Source organism: Microcaecilia unicolor, chromosome 1 (genome assembly GCF_901765095.1).
Source record: "Microcaecilia unicolor chromosome 1, aMicUni1.1, whole genome shotgun sequence".
Taxonomy (NCBI): Eukaryota; Metazoa; Chordata; class Amphibia; order Gymnophiona; family Siphonopidae; genus Microcaecilia; species Microcaecilia unicolor.
Genome location: NC_044031.1, coordinates 636,858,595 through 636,880,502, shown reverse-complemented (window position 1 = coordinate 636,880,502; position 21,908 = coordinate 636,858,595). Strand labels below are relative to the sequence as shown.

Here is a 21,908-nt window from a genome sequence, read left to right as displayed (position 1 = left end):
TCTGACGTCAGATGCCTTCAGTTTAAAACTAGGAGTTTCCCTCCTCTCTTTGCCTCAGCTACTTCTTCCTGGTATCTGGTACGTTCCTGCTGTAATTACTCTGATTTACCTGGTTTTGACACTCTGCCTAGACACGACCTTGCTGGATTGTTGCCTGCCCTGACTCTGTGCTTAGACCTGACTTTTGCTGGATTGCTGCGTGCCCTGACTCTGTGCCTGGACCTGACCTGTGCTGATTAGTTGTCTGTCTCTGTCATCTCCTGAGTCCTGCTCCCATCCCACTTCCAAGTCCTGCTGGCCATTCGTACCCAGGGGCTCAACCGCTGTGGAATGGTGGTTGCTGCGGGTGAAGCGTGGAGATTTCTGACTGCTGATCTTCAGATCGGCACAAGGGCTCACTCCATTCCTGGACATTGTGACAGGAATACATTTGCACCAGACACTTACCTTTAACGTTAGTCTTGTTTGGGACCCATTTCTTCCACAATTTATACTAAGTGCCAGGTACCCGAAAAAGTATTTTGTCTGTATTGCGCATACTCAATGTCAGGGCATTCTGTGGGTGGAGCTTGGGTAGAACTGGAGATTATCAGGTTAGTGCCCATATTCAGATCTCTAACTGGTACCTAACCTGGTAAATTCAGAGTAGCAAAAAGCTAGATGGTGGAGGAGTAGACAAATGTTTAAAGCAGTGGGCTGAGAACCAGAGGAGCCAGGATCAAATTCCAGTGCAACTCCTTGTAATCTTGGGTAAGTCCCTTAAAACTCTGGTGCTTCAGATACAAATTCAGATAGTGCTTCAGATACAAACTCAGATCTCAAGCCCTCCAGGGCTGGAAAAATGCCTACTGTAATCTTAGGTAAGTCCTTTAAAACTCTAGCGCCTCAGAAACAAACTCAGATCATAAGCCCTCCAGGGCTAAAAAAATACCTAGTGCATCTAAATGTTCACCACTTCAATAGCTTTAGGGCTTGCAGGTAGTATATACAAAATAAAAATAATTAAAATAAAAAGCAATACAGAATGGACCAGTATCTGCATTTCTGGTTAATTTTAATCATGGTGGCTGGGTTTTTACTTACTACTATACTACTACTTAACATTTCTAGAGCACTACTAGGGTTACGCAGCGCTGTACAAATTAACAAAGAAGGACGGTCCCTGCTCAAAGGAGCTTACAAGCTAAAGGATGAAATGTCAAGTTGGTGCAGTCTAGATTTCATGAGTAGAGGTGTGGTGGTTAGGTGCCGAAGGCGACATTGAAGAGGTGGGCTTTGAGCAATGATTTGAAGATGGGCAGGGAGGGTGCCTGGCGTATGGGCTCAGGGAGTTTGTTCCACGCATGGGGTGTGGTGAGGCAGAAAGGGCAGAGCCTGGAGTTGGCGGTGGTGGAGAAGGGTACTGGAAGGAGGGATTTGTCTTGAGAGCGGAGGTTACGGGTAGGAATGTAAGGGGAGATGAGGGTAGAGAGGTAAGGAGGGGCTGCTGATATGCGGTACCTGATCGGAAGCCAGTGAAGTGACTTGAGGAGAGGGGTGATATGAGTATATCGGTCCAGGCGGAATATAAGACGTGCAGCAGAGTTCTGAACGGACTGAAGGGGGGATAGATGGCTAAGTGGGAGGCCAGTGAGGAGTAGGTTGCAGTAGTCAAGACGAGAGGTAATGAGAGAGTGGATGAGAGTTCGGGTGGTGTGCTCAGAGAGGAAAGGGCGAATTTTGCTAATGTTATAGAGGAAGAAGCGACAGGTCTTGGCTATCTGCTGCATATGCGCAGAGAAGGAGAGGGAGGAGTCGAAGATGACACCGAGGTTGCGGGCAGATGAGATGGGGACGATGAGGGTGTTATCAACTGAGATAGAGAGTGAAGGGAGAGGAGAAGTGGGTTTGGGTGGGAAGACTGCTGACTGCTGAGGTTAAATATTGTGTCCATTGTTTTTATTGTGCAATTTGTTTTGAGATCCCGTGGAACAGAAAGTGGATAATTAAATTGAAGATCAAACTAAACTAACTATAGAAAATTCTCTTTGCTTCCCCACCCTTTAATGTTGTATTCAAACATATCCCTGAAGGACTGATTGAAATAAATTGATTTTTCTTCTGGGAGCTTGGTGATTGTGATGCCCTTTATTCAGTCATTCACTCTGGAATCAAATCATGAATAGTCATGTTTTTGTTCCTCACTAACCTTGCACTGACTAGTGACACTTCATGGCTATTGCCCTAATTATAGAGACACTAAAACTATAGGGGTTATATTCAACCAGCAACACTCAGTATTTTCTTCAACGCTGATCACCACTTCCAAAATTATGCGCAGATATTAAATGTCAGACTATGTCCAGGTACCAGCACTAAATATAAGATATGTGGAAAATATAAGAAACTAGTAAAAAAGGCCCGTTTTTGACACAAATGAAACGGGCGCTAGCAAGGTTTTCCTCGGAGTGTGTATGTTTGGGAGAGTGTATGTGAGAGTGACTGTTTGAGAGTCAGAGTGAAAGTGTGAGTGTGTGAGAGAGTGAGTCTGGGTGTGAGTGTGTTTGTGACAGAGTGTGTGTGTGAGAATGAGAGTGTGTGCAAGTGTGTATGTGAGATACAGTGTGAGAGAGAGTGTGTGTGTGTGGGCGAGAGAGAGAGTGTGTGTGAGACACAGATTCTCTGTGAGAGTGAGTGTATGAGACCAAGCGAGTGTGTGGCACATAGAGAGTGAATGTGATACAATGTGAGATAGAGTGTGTGAGAGTGAGAGTCAGAAAGACATTGTATATGAGAGAGAGAGTGTGAGGCCTGCCCTCCCAATCCATGCCCATCCATGTTCCTCTGTCACCTGGCCCTTCCATTCATCCCTATGCAGCAATTCCCCTCTCTGCCTGAGGCCTGCCCTGCAATCCATATGCATCCATGGCCATCTGTCCCCTCCATTCATCCCTATCCAGCAATTCCCCTCTCTGCCTGAGGCCTGCCCTGCAATCCATATGCATCCATGCCCATCTGTGCCCTCCATTCATCCCTATCCAGCAATTCCCCTCTTCCTGAGTCCTGCCCTTCCAATCCATGCCCATCCATGCTCCTTTGTCACCTGGCCCCTCCATTCATCCCTATCCAGCAATTCCCCTCTCTCCTTGAGGCCTGCCCTGCAATCCATATCCATCCATGCCCATGTGTCCCCTCCATTCATCCCTTTCCAGCAATTCCCCTCTCTCCCTGAGCCCTGCCCTCCCAATCCATGCCCATCCATGCTCCTCTGTCCCCTGCCCCCTCCATTCATCCCTTTCCAGCAATTCCCCTCTCTCCCTGAGCCCTCCCCTCCCAATCCATGGCCATCCATGCTCCTCTGTCCCCTGAAGCCTCCATTCATCCTTTTCCAGCAAGTCCCCTCTCTCCCTTTCATGACCCCCCCTCGCATCCATGCTCCTCTCTCTTCCATGTCCCAGCCTGGCCCGCCCTCTTCTCCTCCCCCCCCCCTTCGCATCCATGCTGTCGTTTCTCCCCTGCCCTCCCGCTCCCATTGTTGTACTTTACTGGCCACCCTCTTCTGTCCCCCCCAACATGCATTTTTTTTTTCTTCTTGTAAAATGTACCTCCGTGGTGGTTCCGGCAGCGAAGCGTCAGGGAAGGAGGCGGTGCTCCCGACATCTAGGTTTCCCTTCGCTATGTTCCGCCTTCTTTTGACGTCATCCTTGACGTCAGAAGAAGGCGGAACACAGCGAAGGGAAGGCTAGACGTCGAGAGCGCCGCCTCCTTCCCTGACGCTTCGCTGCCGAGCGATGCGATTGGTTGAGTGTCATTGCTCCGCCCTCGACGTCATCACGTTTGACGCGTGGGCGGGGCAGACACAAAGCGATCTCACCCCCTTCACTTTTTGGCTAAGAGAGGCTTCATTAGAACGTTGGAGGTGCGTTTTATATAGAGAGATGATCTACAATAATTAAAATAGTCTAATGCTTTGCACAGAAGTGAAGAGTGACAAGATCATGACCCAAGCCAGAAGGATACTGGGATGCAGAGAGAGTCATAACAAGCAGAAGAAAGACTTTGTTAATGTCCCTGTACACATCATTGGTGAGGCCTCACTTGTAGTAATTTGTAGTTTTCGAGGTCATATCTCTCTAAGGACATTAAAAGACTTATTGATGCAGTTCAGAAGGTGACAAAATGTGGTATTAGGTTTGTGCAAAAAGAAGAATGAAAAGAGGCTTGAATACCTGAATATACACAGTAAACCCTAGAGGAGAAACAGGGAAAGGGAGATATGATACAGACATTTTTTAAAAACCTTTATTTATACAAACAGTGAGTTGAACAACAGCCAAGTTTACATAACATAACAAAACAAGGCAAGGAAAAATTACTAATAAGATATACTTATTGCACTGTCAGTAAATATCAAAGAATCCCCTGGTTGTGTCTGATCCAGGGGGAACAGACGAGTTGTCAAACCCACTGTTAGAGTTTTTCCCAAAGTCAAAACTCAAAAGGACACTATATACGTTGCAAAGCTCATAACAAGAGATTTTCTGAACAAAAGAGTAAAAAAGTATACATAATTGTCAAGTGGGTGGATCAACAGGGGCTGAATCATCCAACGAGGTAATGTGCAACATCTTAGTCCAAAGTCTTTTCTGAGCAAGGGCATCACACCCACAAAACCAGGTCAGATGCCAAATCTCAAATCGGGCCACCTGACGCATATGACAAATCCAGGAAACAAAGGGTGGTGGCAGTATTTAAATCCAATATTTCAATATAAGTTTATGAAGTGTGAAAGTTCCACTCATAATAATCTTTTTCTTCCTAGTAGCCACTCTTTCCTGCCCTTCCCAGTTACCCGGGAGTAATAGATTATAAGTCCAGTCAATACCATCACCCACCACTTTCCCCAACACTACACGCACCTACCTCCAAAGTTCTTGCAAGGAGGGACAGTCCAAGAAGGTATGTATCCAAGTCCCCACACCAACCTTACAGCACAAACAAGAGTCATTCATCCACAATCCCATTTGACAGCCACACACTCTAGTGAGATAAGCCCAATGAATGATTTTGAATAAAGTTTCTTGCAATGAGGCACTTGCCAACAATTTGCAGCCCATAACCCACAGTTTGACCAGTTCCATGCCATTAAAGTAGATGACTAATTCATTAGACCAAATTAGGACCAGAGGATCTAAAACCTTCTCTGGTTGTCCCATTTGTCCATCCCCATACCAAATAGAAAGCTTATTAAAATGATGGGGCAAGGATTCAAAGTTTTCATCCACCTCCTCCATACGCATAGCTTCTGCCCCTCTCATCTGCGTTGATATAGACATTTAAATATTTACAAGATATTAATATAGAAAAACATCTTTTTCAAAATAGGGAAAAAAAGTAAAACTAGAAGACATGAATTAAGGTTGCAGGGTGATAGACAGGAATAATATCTGGAAATATTTTTTCATGGAGAGGTTGGTGGATGCCTAGAATACCCTGCTGAGGAAGGTGGTGGGGTTAAATCAGTGACTGAATTCAAAAATGTGTCAGATTAACACAGAGGATTCCTAAATAGAAAGAGGATAGAAACAAACAAAAAAAATCTTTCATACATCAAACAGGGCATAGAGGGGTACAAGCTGCACAGAGCAGCAAGTACATCTCTAGACACTTTGAGGTGTATTTTCAAAGCATTATTTTATTTTGTTCTGCATAGTACTGTAACATAGTAAATGACATCAGATGAAGACCTCTATGGTTCTTCCTGTCTGCCTAACAAAGGGGCTCATTTTCAAAGCACTATGGAACTTTGCAAGTCTAAGTGCTTTGAAAATGAGCCCCTTTGTTAGGCAGACAGGAAGAACCATAGAGGTCTTCATCTGATGTCATTTACTATGTTACAGTACTATGCAGAACAAAATAAAATAATGAACATTTAAATTTTCCACTCTGTTCATGGTCAAAGTAGTCTAATACAAATTCAGTGTCATTGACATGGTTCCATAAAAGGGCCAGGCCTTAACCTTCTTTCAAAACTTACAATAATCAGAAAGATCATTCACTTAATTCGATAGATATTCCGGAGTATGGATTTCACAAAGAGAAAGACCTGTGCATGGCAGATTCTACATAAACACACTTAGAGTTGACACTTGCACCCTTGTCTTTCTTGCCCACTCATTCAACAATAATAAAAAAAATATCTTTGACTCATATAATTAGAACAAATCTTGGCCACAGTTTTTATTAACAAGTAGCATCTAGTTGAACAATACAATTACCGTCTTAACATATTCTGCCTTATCCAGTAAGGTCTTCATGACCCCCATCCCCTCCCTCTTTGCAACTAGTTGGTTTTGAGCTAGCTGCCCCTTCACAACCCGATACATGTCCAAGTTGTTCATCAAAACTTAATTTCCACAAGACTTGCAGTGTTGCCAAGGCCTCACCTCTACTTGTGGTGGTATCATACACGAGCAGACCACCCCAGTATACATTGTTATCATCCCCTTTTCCTTACTCAAGAAGGTCACCTGGAATTACACGTATTGTCCTGCTGTTACCCCCTTTTCTGAGCACCCACAATCCAACAACAAAGAATCGATCCTACAACACACCCCATGATCCCCACAACAATAACCAAGGGAGGGGCAAGGTGGGAAACAAATTACCACAACCCATTACCGCATTCTCACCTTTGGTCACCTGTCATCCACATTTTCCTCACAAACAAACCCATGAAATCAATTTTTCCAGCATTCCCTCACTCTTTCCACCACCCTTTAATTCCAGCCTATCACAATGCCCCTCCTATGCTACTGTAAATAAAGACACCAGTAATATTACAAACGTTCCCCTTTATTCACTCTTCCCAACGCCCTCATAATTTATTTTAATATCTTTCCCCTGAATAACTTTAACCAATTAACTCACCCCACAGCACTGCCTGCTACCTTCCCACATCCTAAACCCCCTCCCTTCAACTTCTATACCCTTGCCAACCTTATTTACTCTAGGGACTGGATCATGTTATCTGACCCATGGGTAACTCCATGGTCCCTTCTTATTCCAGAAACTTGCAACACTACAGCTTGGAACAAAGTGTGAAATATGCTTGCTGGATATGCACCAACATGTTTGAAGATAAGCTGGCTCCAATACATGGGTAACCTTAAAGACCAAAATGGTGGTCTTAAACAGAATATGAAATGATGCTAAACTAAATACAGTAGCCATGTTGTAATGGGCAAACAGCTGGGAATGAGCAATGACATGCAGTGTCATTGAATAACAATTGAAAATAAACAGAAAAATGTGACATTTTGAGGGGTATTTTTGATATGATATCTAAGTCCAACTTTGGATATTTTTGCACAAAATGTCCAAAATTCAAGTGGGGAATGTAGCCATTTTCAAAACAGAAAATGCCTATCTTTTTTTTTGAAAATGGCTATTTGCTAGATGTTTTTGTGCTTGGTGCATCTATCCTTTTGGTCCATTTTCAGTAAAAAAAACATTTCCAAGTGAAAAATGTACAAAATAAAGCCATTCGGATGTAGGAGGAGTCAGCATTCTTAGTAGACTGCAATGGGCACCCTAGGGGGCACTGCAGAGGACTTCAAATAAATGCACCCAGGCACACATCTCACTATTGCTCCCTTATAATCTGCTGAGCCCCCCCCCAACCCACCCCCAACCCACTACCCCAACTGTATACCACTTTAATAGCCCTTATAGGTGAAGGGGGGCACCTATATGTGGGTACAGTGGGTTTCTGGTGAGTTTTGGAAGGCTCACTGTTTCCTCCACAAGTGTAACAGGTAAGGGGGAGGTAGAAGCATGGGTCCACCTCTCTGCAGTGCACTGCACCCACCACTAGATTACTCTAGGGACCTACATGCTGCTCTAAGGGACCTGACTATTACATCTGAGACTGGCATACACACTGGTAAGTAATATTTTAAATTATATTTGGTTGGGGGGGTGGGGAGTGGGAGGGATGAGTGACCACTGGGGCAGTAAGGGGAGGTCATTCCTGATTCTCTTCAGTGGTCATCTGGTTATTTAGGGCACCTTTTCTGCCTTATTCATTATAAAAACAGGTCTAGCTCAAAACATCTTAATTTGAGTCTTGGATGGTTTTGTTTTGTTCAATTAAGGCAGAAAAATGTCCAAGTGCTAGGAATGCACAGATCCTGCCCTTAACACACTCCTGACATGCCCCCTTTAGTGTTCACTCTGGTGGATCCTTTTCTACTTCTATCCCTCTGCCTGTTGGCGTACCTCAGGGTTCTGTTCTTGGTCCCCTCCTCTTTTCTATCTACACTTCTTCCCTTGGTTCATTAATCTCATCCCATGGCTTTTCCTACCATCTCTATGCTGATGACTCCCAAATCTACCTTTCTACCCCTGATATCTCACCTTGCATCCAAACCAAAGTTTCAGCGTGCTTGTCTGACATTGCTGTCTGGATGTCTCAACGCCACCTGAAATTAAATATGACCAAAACCGAGCTTCTCATTTTCCCCCCCAAACCCACCTCCCCACTCCCCCCGTTTTCTATTTCTGTTGATGGTTCTCTCATTCTCCCTGTCTCCTCAGCTCGAAACCTTGGGGTCATCTTTGACTCTTCTCTCTCCTTCTCTGCTCATATCCAGCAGATTGCCAAGACCTGTCGTTTCTTTCTTTACAACATCCGTAAAATCCGCCCCTTTCTTTCCGAGCACTCTACCAAAACCCTCATCCACACCCTTGTCACCTCTCGTTTAGACTACTGCAATCTGCTTCTTGCTGGCCTCCCACTTAGTCACCTCTCCCCTCTCCAGTCGGTTCAAAACTCTGCTGCCCGTCTCATCTTCCGCCAGGGTCGCTTTACTCATACTACCCCTCTCCTCAAGACCCTTCACTGGCTCCCTATCCGTTTTCGCATCCTGTTCAAACTTCTTTTACTAACCTATAAATGTACTCACTCTGCTGCTCCCCAGTATCTCTCCACACTCCTCCTTCCCTACACCCCTTCCCGTGCACTCCGCTCCATGGATAAATCCTTCTTATCTGTTCCCTTCTCCACTACTGCCAACTCCAGACTTCGCGCCTTCTGTCTCGCTGCACCCTACGCCTGGAATAAACTTCCTGAGCCCCTACGTCTTGCCCCATCCTTGGCCACCTTTAAATCTAGACTGAAAGTCCACCTCTTTAACATTGCTTTTGACTCGTAACCACTTGTAACCACTCGCCTCCACCTACCCTCCTCTCTTCCTTCCCGTTCACATTAATTGATTTGATTTGCTTACTTTATTTTTTTTTTTTGTCTATTAGATTGTAAGCTCTTTGAGCAGGGACTGTCTTTCTTCTATGTTTGTGCAGCGCTGCGTGCGCCTTGTAGTGCTATAGAAATGCTAAATAGTAGTAGTAGTAGCATATTTCTAGTGTTTACTACACTTGATACCATAGGCCTTTAACAGGAAGTGCCAGATGACTCCAGGCTCAGTGCCCTTTATAGAATCACACTTTAGCATGGATGAGGACTTATGCCTGATAAAACCTGACGTAAATCCTGGCATGCAAGTTGGGGGTGCAAGCCCAGAATTCTGTAATACTGCACCCACATTTTTCAAATGCCCCGACCCACCCATATCTGTCCAATGACCACACCCCCTTTTAAGTTGGACCAAAGTCAATTTTGGTGCACAGTTTTATAGAATAGCGCACTAGAGGATGCACATGCAAACTCCAATTAGTGCCAATTAAAGCCAATAATTGGGCACTAATTATTTTGCTTGTGGATCTGGGATTTGAGCTCAAACATTTACACCCAAATTTGGGCAACTGTTCTAGAATCTGAGAGAAAATAATTTCAGGCAAAGACTATTGGCCTCTACATACCAAGCGATCCTCTGTGCCTCTTTTTCAATTCCTTTCCACTTTTCCCCCCCACAATATACTAATTAAAATGGGCTTAAATTGGAAGAACTTTATTCATCCCTTTGGGTTTTGGTCTCCAGTAGAAATTTACTCAGACCTTCAGTGTTCTCTGACACTTTTAGGTGATAGAAGCTCTCAAGAGTCTCATAGCCTTATTATAAAGCTTAGCATGATCCAAGCAAACATACAGAGGCAAGAAGAGAATTAAGTTTTTTCTCAGCTTTATACCATAAATTTTATTTATATTAAGCACAATAACATAAACATTAGCAATCTTATTTAGATGTAGTGTTAAATGTTTTTAAAAATCATTGTAGAACTCTGACATCATATCTCCATAGACGTTGCTTCTCAGGTTGGTGAGTAAAGCTCCATATTATTCTCACAAATGCTTGCACAGAGCAGAGGAGCAGTTTAGTACCTGGATCAGCACAGTGATAACCAGGGTCAAATCCCATTTCTCCTCCTGATGTTCCTTGTGATCTTCGGCAACTCACATCACTCTCCATCACTTCAGCTATAACCTAGATTAAGCTCAGTGAGGCTAAGGAGGATTTACTTTGCTTGAAATTACCTGCACTTCATACCATTGGCACTATCTGTTGAGTTCAATTAAAAGTAGAACAGAAAAAGAAATCATATTTCAATCCTCTCCACAAAAACTACTCGGATCTTCAGTTGTGAGTAAATAAATTTTCAAATACTTTTATTGTAATTTACAGTTTGGCAAAAAATGTGGCTTTTATAATGTTAATATCAAGAACTATATAAAGATAGGGCTTTGTCTGTCCTATGAGTCTGAATTTAGTCAAATTATTTGTAACCTCTTGAGTTGTGGTGGTCTGATTTTAAAAACAGCCTTACGAATACTTCATGTGCCTTACAAGAAATATTCTTTTAAATAGCTAATAGATTTTTTTTTTAGCCAAGGTTCAAAAGGCTACAGTAATATTTCAATCAGTCCATGTTGTTAGGACCACATTAACTTCTGCAAAACGTCACTAGCTCTAAATGTAGCAGGAGGGTTTTCAGTTATGTTTGCTTTCTCTTTCATCCTGGTTAATATTTGATTTAGATGCCAGGGTTTTTTTTATACCCAGATAATATGCATCAGTGTTTGGATACCATTCAGTGCTGAATATCTGGGTATCATCTGACCACTGGCTGTTATCTGGGTACTGGCAATATTCAGAATGGTACCTGGATACTTGACTGGAAAGAGATAGGACAGGGTTTATACTGTCTTAATGTTATGTGAATGGTTATCTGATTAGCAGACTGAATATCACTGCTAACTGGTTAACATAAACCTCTACACAGACTCCATCCTAGACCATTTCAGAACTACTTGGACAGTGCTGGGGAGACCAGAAAAGATTTTCAGTAGCATTAAATCAGATAATGATGTTGAAAATCAAGGTATTGCCCCATTGAACAGGACATCCAGATAGGAATTGCGCAAACTCTATAGAATATTACAGCAAGTAGGACAGAGCAGCCCCTCTAGCATTACCACAGATTCCTATTTGATCTCCAGGTTTCCTTTCACTTTAAAACCCTTTAGTGTCCAATGTTCCCTTAATAAGCCATATGGGAACAGATTGATGGGAACATTGGACACTAAAGGGTTAAAGGTGAGATCATTTGACATGATTCCAACGTTCAAGAATCTTATTATTCTGACCTTCTCTACCTCAACCGACTCGCATTCACTTTGTTCTCTCCTGTAACTTCAGATCTTTTCAACTGTACTCTGCAGAGACATTTATTCTTATTCTGTATTTGCACATTTGAAAGTCCCTTCCTCAATGTCAGACACCACATTGTTCCTTCCAAACTATCATCTTTTTTATTCTTGATCATATTTACAGTTTGTCAGTTATATTGCATTTGAATAATATTCCATACTAAGTTAGCATATGGTGCAATATTATTAATAGAAATCATGATTAGTTCCAATCCTAGGACCCACTCCCATGATGCCCAATTCATACATACTCCCAAGCTGACAGTGAACCATTACTTTTTCCTTGAAAAACACACACCTTTTTCTGCTAGTTATTCATTTAGACCCCATTTTACAAAGTCATGCTAGTGGCTGCCAGTGCGTTAATTCCAGCACAGCCCATTCACGTTGAATGGGCTGTATTGGCATTTGCCATGTGGCAGCTGCTAGCACAGCTTTGTTAAATGGGGAGGTGTTAACTTGCTACAAATTGATAAACTATCACAAGAATGCCAAATCATTAGAACGTTTGAGATAAATTTCATGTATTTTGTTCACCTTTACCATCTCATTCCTATTTGCTAAAGTGGACTTCCGAATGAACACACAAATACAAGTTATTTCCAGCCATTCCCAGGTTTTGTTGTTGTTGTTGGTTTGTTTGTTTTTTTTGATTGGGTTCTGTTCTCTAATAATGAGTGTGCCTTTGTAAAAGAAGCCCTTAATGAGTATGGCTGACAGTGATATTAAGTTATTGTTATTTTTAGAACAAAATAAAGCAAGAATCATGAATATATAATTCCATAGAAATATACAGACATGAGGAATACAGAATCAAAAGCATGAATAAAACAGAGGAGAATTACATTTACTGATCTATCCCTATTCTGCAAGCCTGGGGTTGACAACCAGAGGCAGAGGGTGGCTGGGGATCACAGAGAGAGGTATAATTAACTGAAAAAAAAGGAGACAATAATGCCTCTATATGGGCATTAGTAGGTATTCACCTGCAGAACAATTTATCCACCTAACTGGCACCTCCAGTGGTCATCTGGTTATTTAGGGCACCCTTTTCTGCCTCAAAACATCTTAGTTTTAGTCCTGGACAGTTTGGTTTTGTTCCATTATGACTGAAAAACGTCCAAATGTTAAGAATGCCCAGATCGAACCATTAACACGCCCCTGGCATTCCCCCTTATGATTTGACTGCACTTCTGACGGATTTAATAGAAGAACGTCTAAAAATTGGTTTACAAAATACCAATTTGGACGTTTTTGTGAGCAAAACATCCAAATGCAGAATTATGCCACTTTTTGGACATTTTTCTCTTTTGAAAATGAGCTCCTTGAGTTCAGTAGTGGAATAAATATATGAGACCTCCAAGATATTTACAAGATGTGTGAATCCAAAACTTCAGTAAGTAAATTAAGGCTGTATTTTAAAATGTCTAGGTGTTGACTTAAGTGTCAGTAGCAAAATTACAGCTTGCAATAATTTTATCTGGGATGTTATCAAAGTGGGCAATCATAAAGAAAGGTTATTTTATCACTAACTCATGCTATTTTAGCACAGGTATCATTTAATGCAATGAGACCTAGTTTCTAATAACTCTACTACTTAGCATTTCTATAGCACTACTGGTACTGCAAGCTGTATCTTCTTCAGCTGGCTCTGTCAGTGATTGAGGCACTCATTGCCCATCAGCTCCTCAAGTCTTCACTCTACTGCATCCTGCCTGTGTGGGAACAGGAAATTGCATCACAGGAGGTAGGACGTGGTAGAGAGAAGACTCAAGGAGCTGGCCGATAGTAGGTGCCTCAATTAATGACACTGCCAGCAACGTATCCAAAGATTGGAGGACCGTCTGAGAAAGGGAATAGACTAGAGAGGAGGTTCTGGTCTGCTAGGAGGTGAGAAGAGGAAGAAGGAGACACACATGCTAGACTTTGGTGGCAGGTTTAGTGGATTATTTATGCTGAGCCCCAAGGGGGTTGCCCTGTCTGTGGCTATGCCACTGCTGGAAACGGTGTCTTTTTCAAACCCGGACAGTCACAACTCCCCTGATTTAGGAAATCTCCCTGGACACCTGGACAGTCACCTAAAAAGAAGACATGTCCGGGGAAACTAGGATGTATGGTAACCCTGCCCATATCTGCTGATGAAAGTCCCCCTCAATCAAAGCCCCCATGATTTGGAACTCTCTGATCAAATGCCCCGACCCACAAAGAGATCCCCATCACTTCCACCTTGATCTGGAACTCCCTATCTAAGCCCCCTCCTCCCGATGGCCCACCACCACTGATCAAAGATCCCCTCCCCTTGATGGCTCTCCATCTACCACAGGACTCCCTCCCAACACAGAGAGCCTACCGGTTCTGGTAGGTTGATGGGCAGGAGCGATCCCCAGTCACTGCTGCCTTTGTGTAACTACTGCTAACTTCTGTTTCAGACCTGAGGATTGCAGGAGTGTTTTGAGGGAATTAACAAAGCCATGTCCGTTGGAATAAAACTTGTTTTTGATATGATGATTCCCTAATTTGCTCCTCTTGCAGGTTTACAAAGTCTGTCACTTAAGGGGTAAATTTTTAAAAAAAATTGTGCATACACACAGAAGGTAATTCATAAATTTCCCCAGCGTGTACTTTTGCATGAAGGCAAGTAGGCAGATTTTGGATAGAGTACATGTTAAAAGTAAAAAAAAAAAACATGTACTATTCAAGAAGGAGTCCAAATAAAAATGTCCACAGGTTTATTGATAATATAATCCAGCATGGCCACATTTCGCCAAAACAGGTTGAATCAGGATCACAATCTGTTAGAAATTCTCAATTATAAAAAAATCAGGTTGCTCCTAAAAATTGACGCATCAAACAGTCCCATAACCATAAAGGGGCAGCTTCTTGTTGTGGCCTTTTTTATTTGGATTCTTTCTTGCTTAGTGCTAATTTCTTTTAGCTCCCTCTCCAGCTTATTTTCAAAAGTGATCGCCGGCCATCTTCCGACACAAATCGGGAGATGACCGGCGATCTCCTGAACCCGGCGATATCGGTATAATCGAAAGCCGATTTTGGCCGGGTTCAACTGCTTTCCGTCACAGAGCCGGCGAAACATCAAGGGGGTGTGTCGGTAGGGTAGTGAAGGTGGGACGGGGCGGGATGGGGTGTGCTCACAAGATGGCCGGCTTCGCCTGATAATGGAAAAAGAAAGCCAGGCTTGACGAGCATTTCGCCGGCTTTACTTGGTCCCTTTTTTTCAAGACCAAGCTTCAAAAAGGGGCCCCAACTGACAAAATGACCACTGGAGAGAATTGGGGACAACCTCCCCTTACTCCCCCAGTGGTCACCAACCCCCTCCCACCCCAAAAAACCCAAAAAACCTCCTTTTTTGCCAGCCTCTATGCCAGCCTCAAATGTCATACCCAGCTCCCTGACAACAGTATGTAAGTCCCTGGAGCAGTTTTTAGTGGGTGCAGTGCACTTTAGACAGGTGGACCCAGGCCCATCCCCTCCCTACCTGTTACACTTGTGGTGGTAAATGGGAGCCCTCCAAAATCCACCCGAAACCCACTGTACCCACATGTAGGTGCCCCCCTTCACCCCTTAGGGTTATGGTAATGGTGTAGAGATGTGGGGAGTGGGTTTCGGGGGGGAGGATTTGGGGGGCTAAACAACCAAGGGAAGGGGAGCTATGTACCGGGTAGCTTTTTTTTTTTTTATTATTTTTAGAAGTGCCCCTAGGGTGCCCGGTTGGTGTCCTGGCATGTGGGGGGGGGGGGGGCAGTGCACTACAAATGCTGGCTCCTCCCACGACCAAATGCCTTGGATTTTGCCGGGTTTGAGATCGCGTCGCCGGCATTATTTTCCATTAAAGCCAGCTATCTCAACCCCGGAGAACTCTGACATTTGGCCGGGCCCAACCGTATTAGCGAAGAAAAAGATGGCCGACCATCTTTTTCGAAAACACGGTTGACTCCACCCGCTTGCGGCGCCGGCCCCGGAGATGGCCGGCCAGCTATTTGGCCAGCGCCTTTCGATTATGCCCCTCTTTGTGGTTCTTTAGCATCAGCCTCTTTTTTTGGAGAGCATGTGGGGTCATGATTTACTTATTTTGGAAGACATTCCTGTGGACATGTGGCCACATAGGTGCATAAATGACCTCTTATAAAAACACTGACCAGCACAAAGAAGAAGTCATAACATGATGGCATGTACTTTGCTGGTGACCATGTACAGAGGTGAATTTTGGGCAATGTTAGCACATATGATGTACATTATAAAAAAAAAAATTAATCTACATACATATGAGCACAAACTAAAAGCATTCGCATGTATCAGCTCTTGAGATGGTATAAGCGATCATGTCTACATATGAGCAGAAACTAAAAGCATTCGCATGTATCAGCTCTTGAGATGTTTTAAGCGATCATGTCTACATTCAAGAAAGTGGAGTAGTGGCCTAGTGGTTAGGGTGGTGTATTTTGGTCCTGAGGAACTGAGTTCAATTCCCACCTCAGGCACAGGCAGCTCCTTGTGACTCTGGGCAAGTCACTTAACCCTACATTACTCCATGTAAGCCACATTGAGCCTGCCATGAGTGGGAAAGCACAGGGTACAAATGTAACAAAAAAAAATTATCTGTCTCATAGTGCATGTGAAAAAAAAACAGTTTAATAGTTATGAGGGTAACTTTATAAAGGATTTTTTCACATGTAAAGGCCTTTTTACATGCAAAAATGGGTTTTTATAACTTTACCCCAGGAGTTACTGTATGTACAATATATTAAATTATATGAATAACATACTTTTGTTTTGTACACCAGAATTCAATGAGTTACAAGATCCAAGGCAATATGGTTTTACCAAACCTAAATCATGCCAAGCGAATTTGATTGAATTCTTTGACTGGGTGACCAGAGAACTGTATCAGGGATGTGCGCTAGTTGTAATCTACTTGGATTCCAGAAAAGCCTTAGACACATTTCCTCATAGGAGGCTCTTAAATAAATTTGAAAGGCTGAAGTTAGAACTCAAAGTGAGGAACTGGACTAGAAACTGGTTGACGGACAGATGCCAGAGGGTGGTGGTCAAATTCATTTGGAGGAAGGAAAGGTGAGTAGCAGAGTGGGACTGATTCTGTTCAATACATTTGTGAGTGACAATGCGAAGGATTAAAAGGTAAGGTTTGATTTTTTTTGCAGATGATACCAAGATTTGTAATAGGGTGGACACCCCAGAGGGAGTGGAAAACATGAAAAAGGATCTGCAAAAGTTAGAAGAATGGTCTAACATTTGGCAATTAAAATTTAATGCAAAGAAGTGCAAGGTGATTAATTTGACGAGTAGAAACCCAAGGGAGCCGTACCTTCTAGGAGGTGAAAGGCTGATATGCACAGACAGCTTCTGTGGATGCAGAATAGAGGGGAAGTTCTATAAGTTGGTGGCCCAATATAGACATGACAGTGCGTGCTTAATGCCAATTCTATAACAACAGTTAGATATACTAGGCAATTATAGAATACTTGTGTAAAGTCACTTTGGTGTTTTGAAATTTATGCATACCCACGTAAGATAGATCAATGGCTGGCGTTAGTTAACACAGCTGATAATATTCTATAAGTTGCACATGTTGCTTGGTGACAAACCCATTGACCTGCCCATGCTCCACCCATGGGTTCACCCCTCTTAAATTACGCCCTATTGCACTAAAGCACTACCTTATAGAATAGTACCAATCACATGTAACTGCATGTACCAAGTTATCGAATTGTCTTCTATGTATTTACAGTTTAACACCCGGTCCAGTGTGCAGGGTTGGGGGTCATTGTTTTCCAAGCTACATGATTTAATAGCACAATGTTTTGTTGAGTATATTCAGCATTTCCAATGTTTTGTGTCTTCTGCCAATTGTAACAGGGGTTGTGACTACTGTAAGGGTGAGGCTACAGTGGGGGGCAAAGCCATGGATAGTCACCCCTCCCCCTAAGATTAACCCTTTATGAATACCAGAACCTTTCTTTCTGAGAAAAGAAAAGAAAAAAAACATTGGTTCTGTTCTGAAGACCAAATCTCAATAAGCATATAAAGAAGCTGGGGTGATACAGAGAAAAACAACAAAAATGGTATAGTATCTACACTGGAAAAAAATGAGATTAAAAAAATGATATATCCTGGAGGAGAGGAGGTGTTGAGGAAATATTTATAGAAATGTTTAAATACTTGAAAAAGAATGCAAAAGAAACAAACCCCTTGCAAAAGAATTGAAACAGTAGAACAAGGGGATAGGGTACAAAGCTGCAAGGAGGGAGATTACAAGCAGAATCAAGAAATATTTATTCAGGGAACGTGTGGTGAATGTCTGGAATGCCCTCTCAGAAGAGGTGATAGAACCATAACCAGTAATGGGATTCCAAAATATGATGGATGAACACAGAGAACACTTTAATGGCAAGAAGGATAGATACAAAGCACAGCACCTCAGTTAAGGACAGCAGTGAAATAATTTTCACTTCCAAGAAGAGATGGTGGTGATGATGGGGGAGGGGGGAGGAGGGTGGCCTGCATGGAGCAGTAGATAAGCACAAATCACTGCACTGGGCAGACTGGATTGGTGAGTTTGTTCTTTATCTGCCATCAAGTATTAAGGGGAAGGGTAATGGGTTTTGATAATATATGCAGGTATTTTCTCTATCCCTACTAGGCTATGTCCCTAGTGGGCTAGCAATCTTAAGTAGTTTCTGTACTTGAGGCAATAGAGGCCCTTTTACAAAGGCACGGCAAGCCCACTGAGTGCACCATTCTGGCATGATGGTGGTTTTTTTTTTTTTTTACATTTAGTGATGCTGCCCATTTACCACCAGGTTAGAGCAGGAGTCCTTACCGCCTCAGAAATAGGTGGTGGTTTGGGCTCCCTGGGAATTGGCTGCACGGGAAGTGGTTTAGTTACCACATGGCCATTTCCTTTTTTTAAAATACTTTTACCTGCTGCAGTAAAAGGAGGCCTTGGTGTGTGGCAAATGTGCACGCTGATGCCACCGCTGGGGTCCTTTTACCGCAGCTTGGTAAATGGACCTCTAAGTGACTTGCTCAGAGTTGCAAGGAATTGCAGTGGCAAATGAACTCCCTAGGTTCTCAGCCCCACTGCACTAACCATTAGGTTACTCTCCGCCTTATTTTCGAAAGAGAAAGACGCCCATATTTCGACCCAAATCGGGAGATGGGCGTCTTTCTCCCATGTTGCGGCCAAATCGGTATAATCAAAAGCCGATTTTGGGCGTCTTCAACTGCACTCTGTCGCGGAAACGGCCAAAGTTGATGGGGGCGTATCGGAGGCGTGGTGAAGGTGGGACTGGGGCGTGGTTATTGGCCGAACAGAAATGGGCGGCTTTTGCCGATAATGGAAAAAAAATAGCCGTTTTTACCGAGAATGTAGGTCACTTTTTTTGTACCCTTTTTTTCACGAACAAGTCCCAAAAAAGTGCCCTAAATGACCAGATGACCACCGGAGGGAATCGGGGATGACCTCCCCTTACTCCCCCAGTGATCACTAACCGCCTCCCACCCAAAAAAAAGAACTTTAACAACTTTTTTCCCAGCCTGTAAGCCAGCCTCAAATGTCATACCCAGCTCCATCACAGCAATATGCAGGTCCCTGGAGCAGTTGTTAGTGGATGCAGTGGACTTCAGCCAGGCGGACCAAGGCCCATCCCCCCCTACCTGTTACACTTGTGCTGGTTAATGCTGAGCCCTCCAAAACCCTCCAAACCCACTGTACCCACATGTAGGTGCCCCCCTTCACCCCTTAGGGCTATGATAATGGTGTAGACTTGTGGGCGGTGGGCTTTGGGGGGATTTGGGGGGCTCAGCACACAAGGGAAGGGTGCTATGCACCTGGGAGCTCTTTTACTGTTTTTTGTTAATTTGTAAAAGTGCCCCCTAGGGTGCCCAGTTGGTGTCCTGGCATGTGTGGGGGACCAGTGCACTACGAATCCTGGCCCTTCCCACGACCCAAAGCTTTGAATTTGTTCGTTTTTGAGATGGGTGCCTTCAGTTTCCATTATCGCTGAAAACCGATAGCACCCAGCTGAAAAACGGCCAACTCCTAGGCATTTGCCCCGCACAACCCGTATTATCGGAAAAAAGATGGGCGCCTATCTTTTTTTCGAAAATACGGGTTGTCCCGTTCACGGAAATAGGCGCCCACAGATACAGGCGCCCATGGAGATGCGCATTCACGTTCGATTATGCCCCTCTCTGTTATGTTAATATAGAATTCATGGTTTTTAAGTCCTTTTTCAAAGTTTACCAATAGACAAAACTCTCTTTGACTGGTTTCAGCAACCAGAATCAATTCATCTTTTGTTGATACTAAATGTCTACTTGTTTCCGGTAAGTTGTACTAGTTCTTTGGATATGTATGTACTGTGTATTTTAAATTTTTTATATTTTATCCTAACTAGGAAGCCTTACAAAAGAATAAGATTCAGAATTTTTCTTGGAAGAGGACATTCAGTCCCACTATGGACATCAGGAATCATTCCTCAGTGACTGAGTTCATTCTGTTAGGACTCACCGATGATCCAGAGCTACAGATTCTGCTGTTTATACTGTTTTTATTGGTTTATATTATAACAATATTGGGCAATATCGGCATGCTTGTGCTCATTACTACAGATCCTCAGCTTCAGACTGCCATGTACTTCTTCCTCAGACATTTGTCCTTTGTAGATCTCTGTTACTCGACAGTTATTGTCCCTCAAGCACTAATCAATTTCTTATCGGAAAGGAAAACCATTTCATTCCTTGGCTGTGCAGCTCAAATGTTTTTCTTTGGTGGAAATGCAGGCTCGGAATCATTGATTCTTGCAGTCATGTCTTATGATCGATATGTTGCCATATGCAACCCATTGCTATATACCACTGTAATGACAAACAATATTTGTACTCGATTAGTGACCGGTGCCTATTTTGGTGGTTTCCTTAATTCCCTCATACATACAACCAGTACCTTCAGCCTGTCCTTCTGCAAATCCAATGAGATTACTGATTTCTTCTGTGACATTCCACCCCTCTTAAAGCTCTCCTGCTCTGACACATCATTGAATGAAATCTTATTGTTCTTTTTTGCAGGCAGTATTCAGGTTGGAACCCTGCTAGTCATCCTGATTTCCTATGCTTTCATCCTCTGCTCCATCCTGAGGATGCCCTCTGCCACAGGCAGGCACAAGGCTTTCAATACCTGTGGCTCCCACTTTCTCTGTGTCACCTTGTTCTATAGCACTGTGATTTTCATGTACATGAGGCCCAGTTCAAATTATACAATGGACCAGGACAGAGTAGCATCTGTGTTTTATACGGTTATAATCCCCATGCTAAACCCCCTGATCTACAGTCTGAGAAATAAGGATGTGAAAGCTGCTCTGAGGAAAGCCATAAGAAGGAAAGCAGATGTTTTACATTAGGTTTGCACAATAATTTTTGTAATCACAGATAATGTGAAGATAATATTTTTCCATATTATAAAGGTACACAACATAATTTTAGTATCCCAGACCATAAAGAGATTGAATATTTTATCTTTCATGAAGAAAGCAGGCATTTTATCTGTAATACTATTTAAAAAGGCCCGTTTCTCAAACAAATGAAATAGGCACTAGCAAGGTTTTCCTCGGAGTGTGTATGTTTGGGAGAGTGTATGTGAGAGTGACTGTGTGTGTGAGAGAGAGAGAGTGAATGTGCAAGTGTGTGTATGTGATAGAGAGTGAGACTGGGTGAGAGTGTGTCTGTGAGAGAGAGAGTGTGTGTGTGAGAATGAGAGTGTGTGTCAGAGTCGTCCCCTCCCTCCCTCCGAGTTTCAGGGTGGGTCCCCCTCCCTCCGAGTTTCTGGATCCCTCCCTCCGAGTTTCAGGGTCCCCTCCCTCCCTCCGAGTTTCAGGGTCCCCTCCCTTGGCTAATAGAGAGAGAGTGTGTGTGTATCACAGAGAGAGTGTGTGTGAGATACAGAGAGGTTTGCGGGTGTCCTCTGTATGGGGCTGAGCGATGTTCCGACGCTGTGTGTGTGTGTGTGTGGGCGGGGGGGGGGGGGGGGTTGGCTGAGAGAGAGAGTGTGTGTGTGTGTCAGAGAGAGAGTGAGTTTGTGTGAGAGAGAGACAGAGAGAGAGTGTGTGTGTGTAAGAGAGAGGTTTGCGCTTCAACTTCGCAGCGCCCTCCCCGCTACTCTCCCTGCATCTCCCAGCTCAACTCCGCGCACGTCATGCTAACGGGAGCCCACACTCTTTCCCTATTC

General features: G+C 43.4%; 1 protein-coding gene across 1 annotated transcript; it reads left to right on the top strand.

The window, feature by feature from the left end:
- Positions 1-20,142: 20,142 nt before the first annotated feature.
- On the top strand, positions 20,143-21,084 carry LOC115481948 (olfactory receptor 1019-like). Its single transcript, XM_030221441.1, has one exon. It carries the CDS (start codon positions 20,143-20,145, stop codon positions 21,082-21,084), a length of 942 nt encoding a protein of 313 aa, XP_030077301.1.
- Positions 21,085-21,908: the final 824 nt, after the last annotated feature.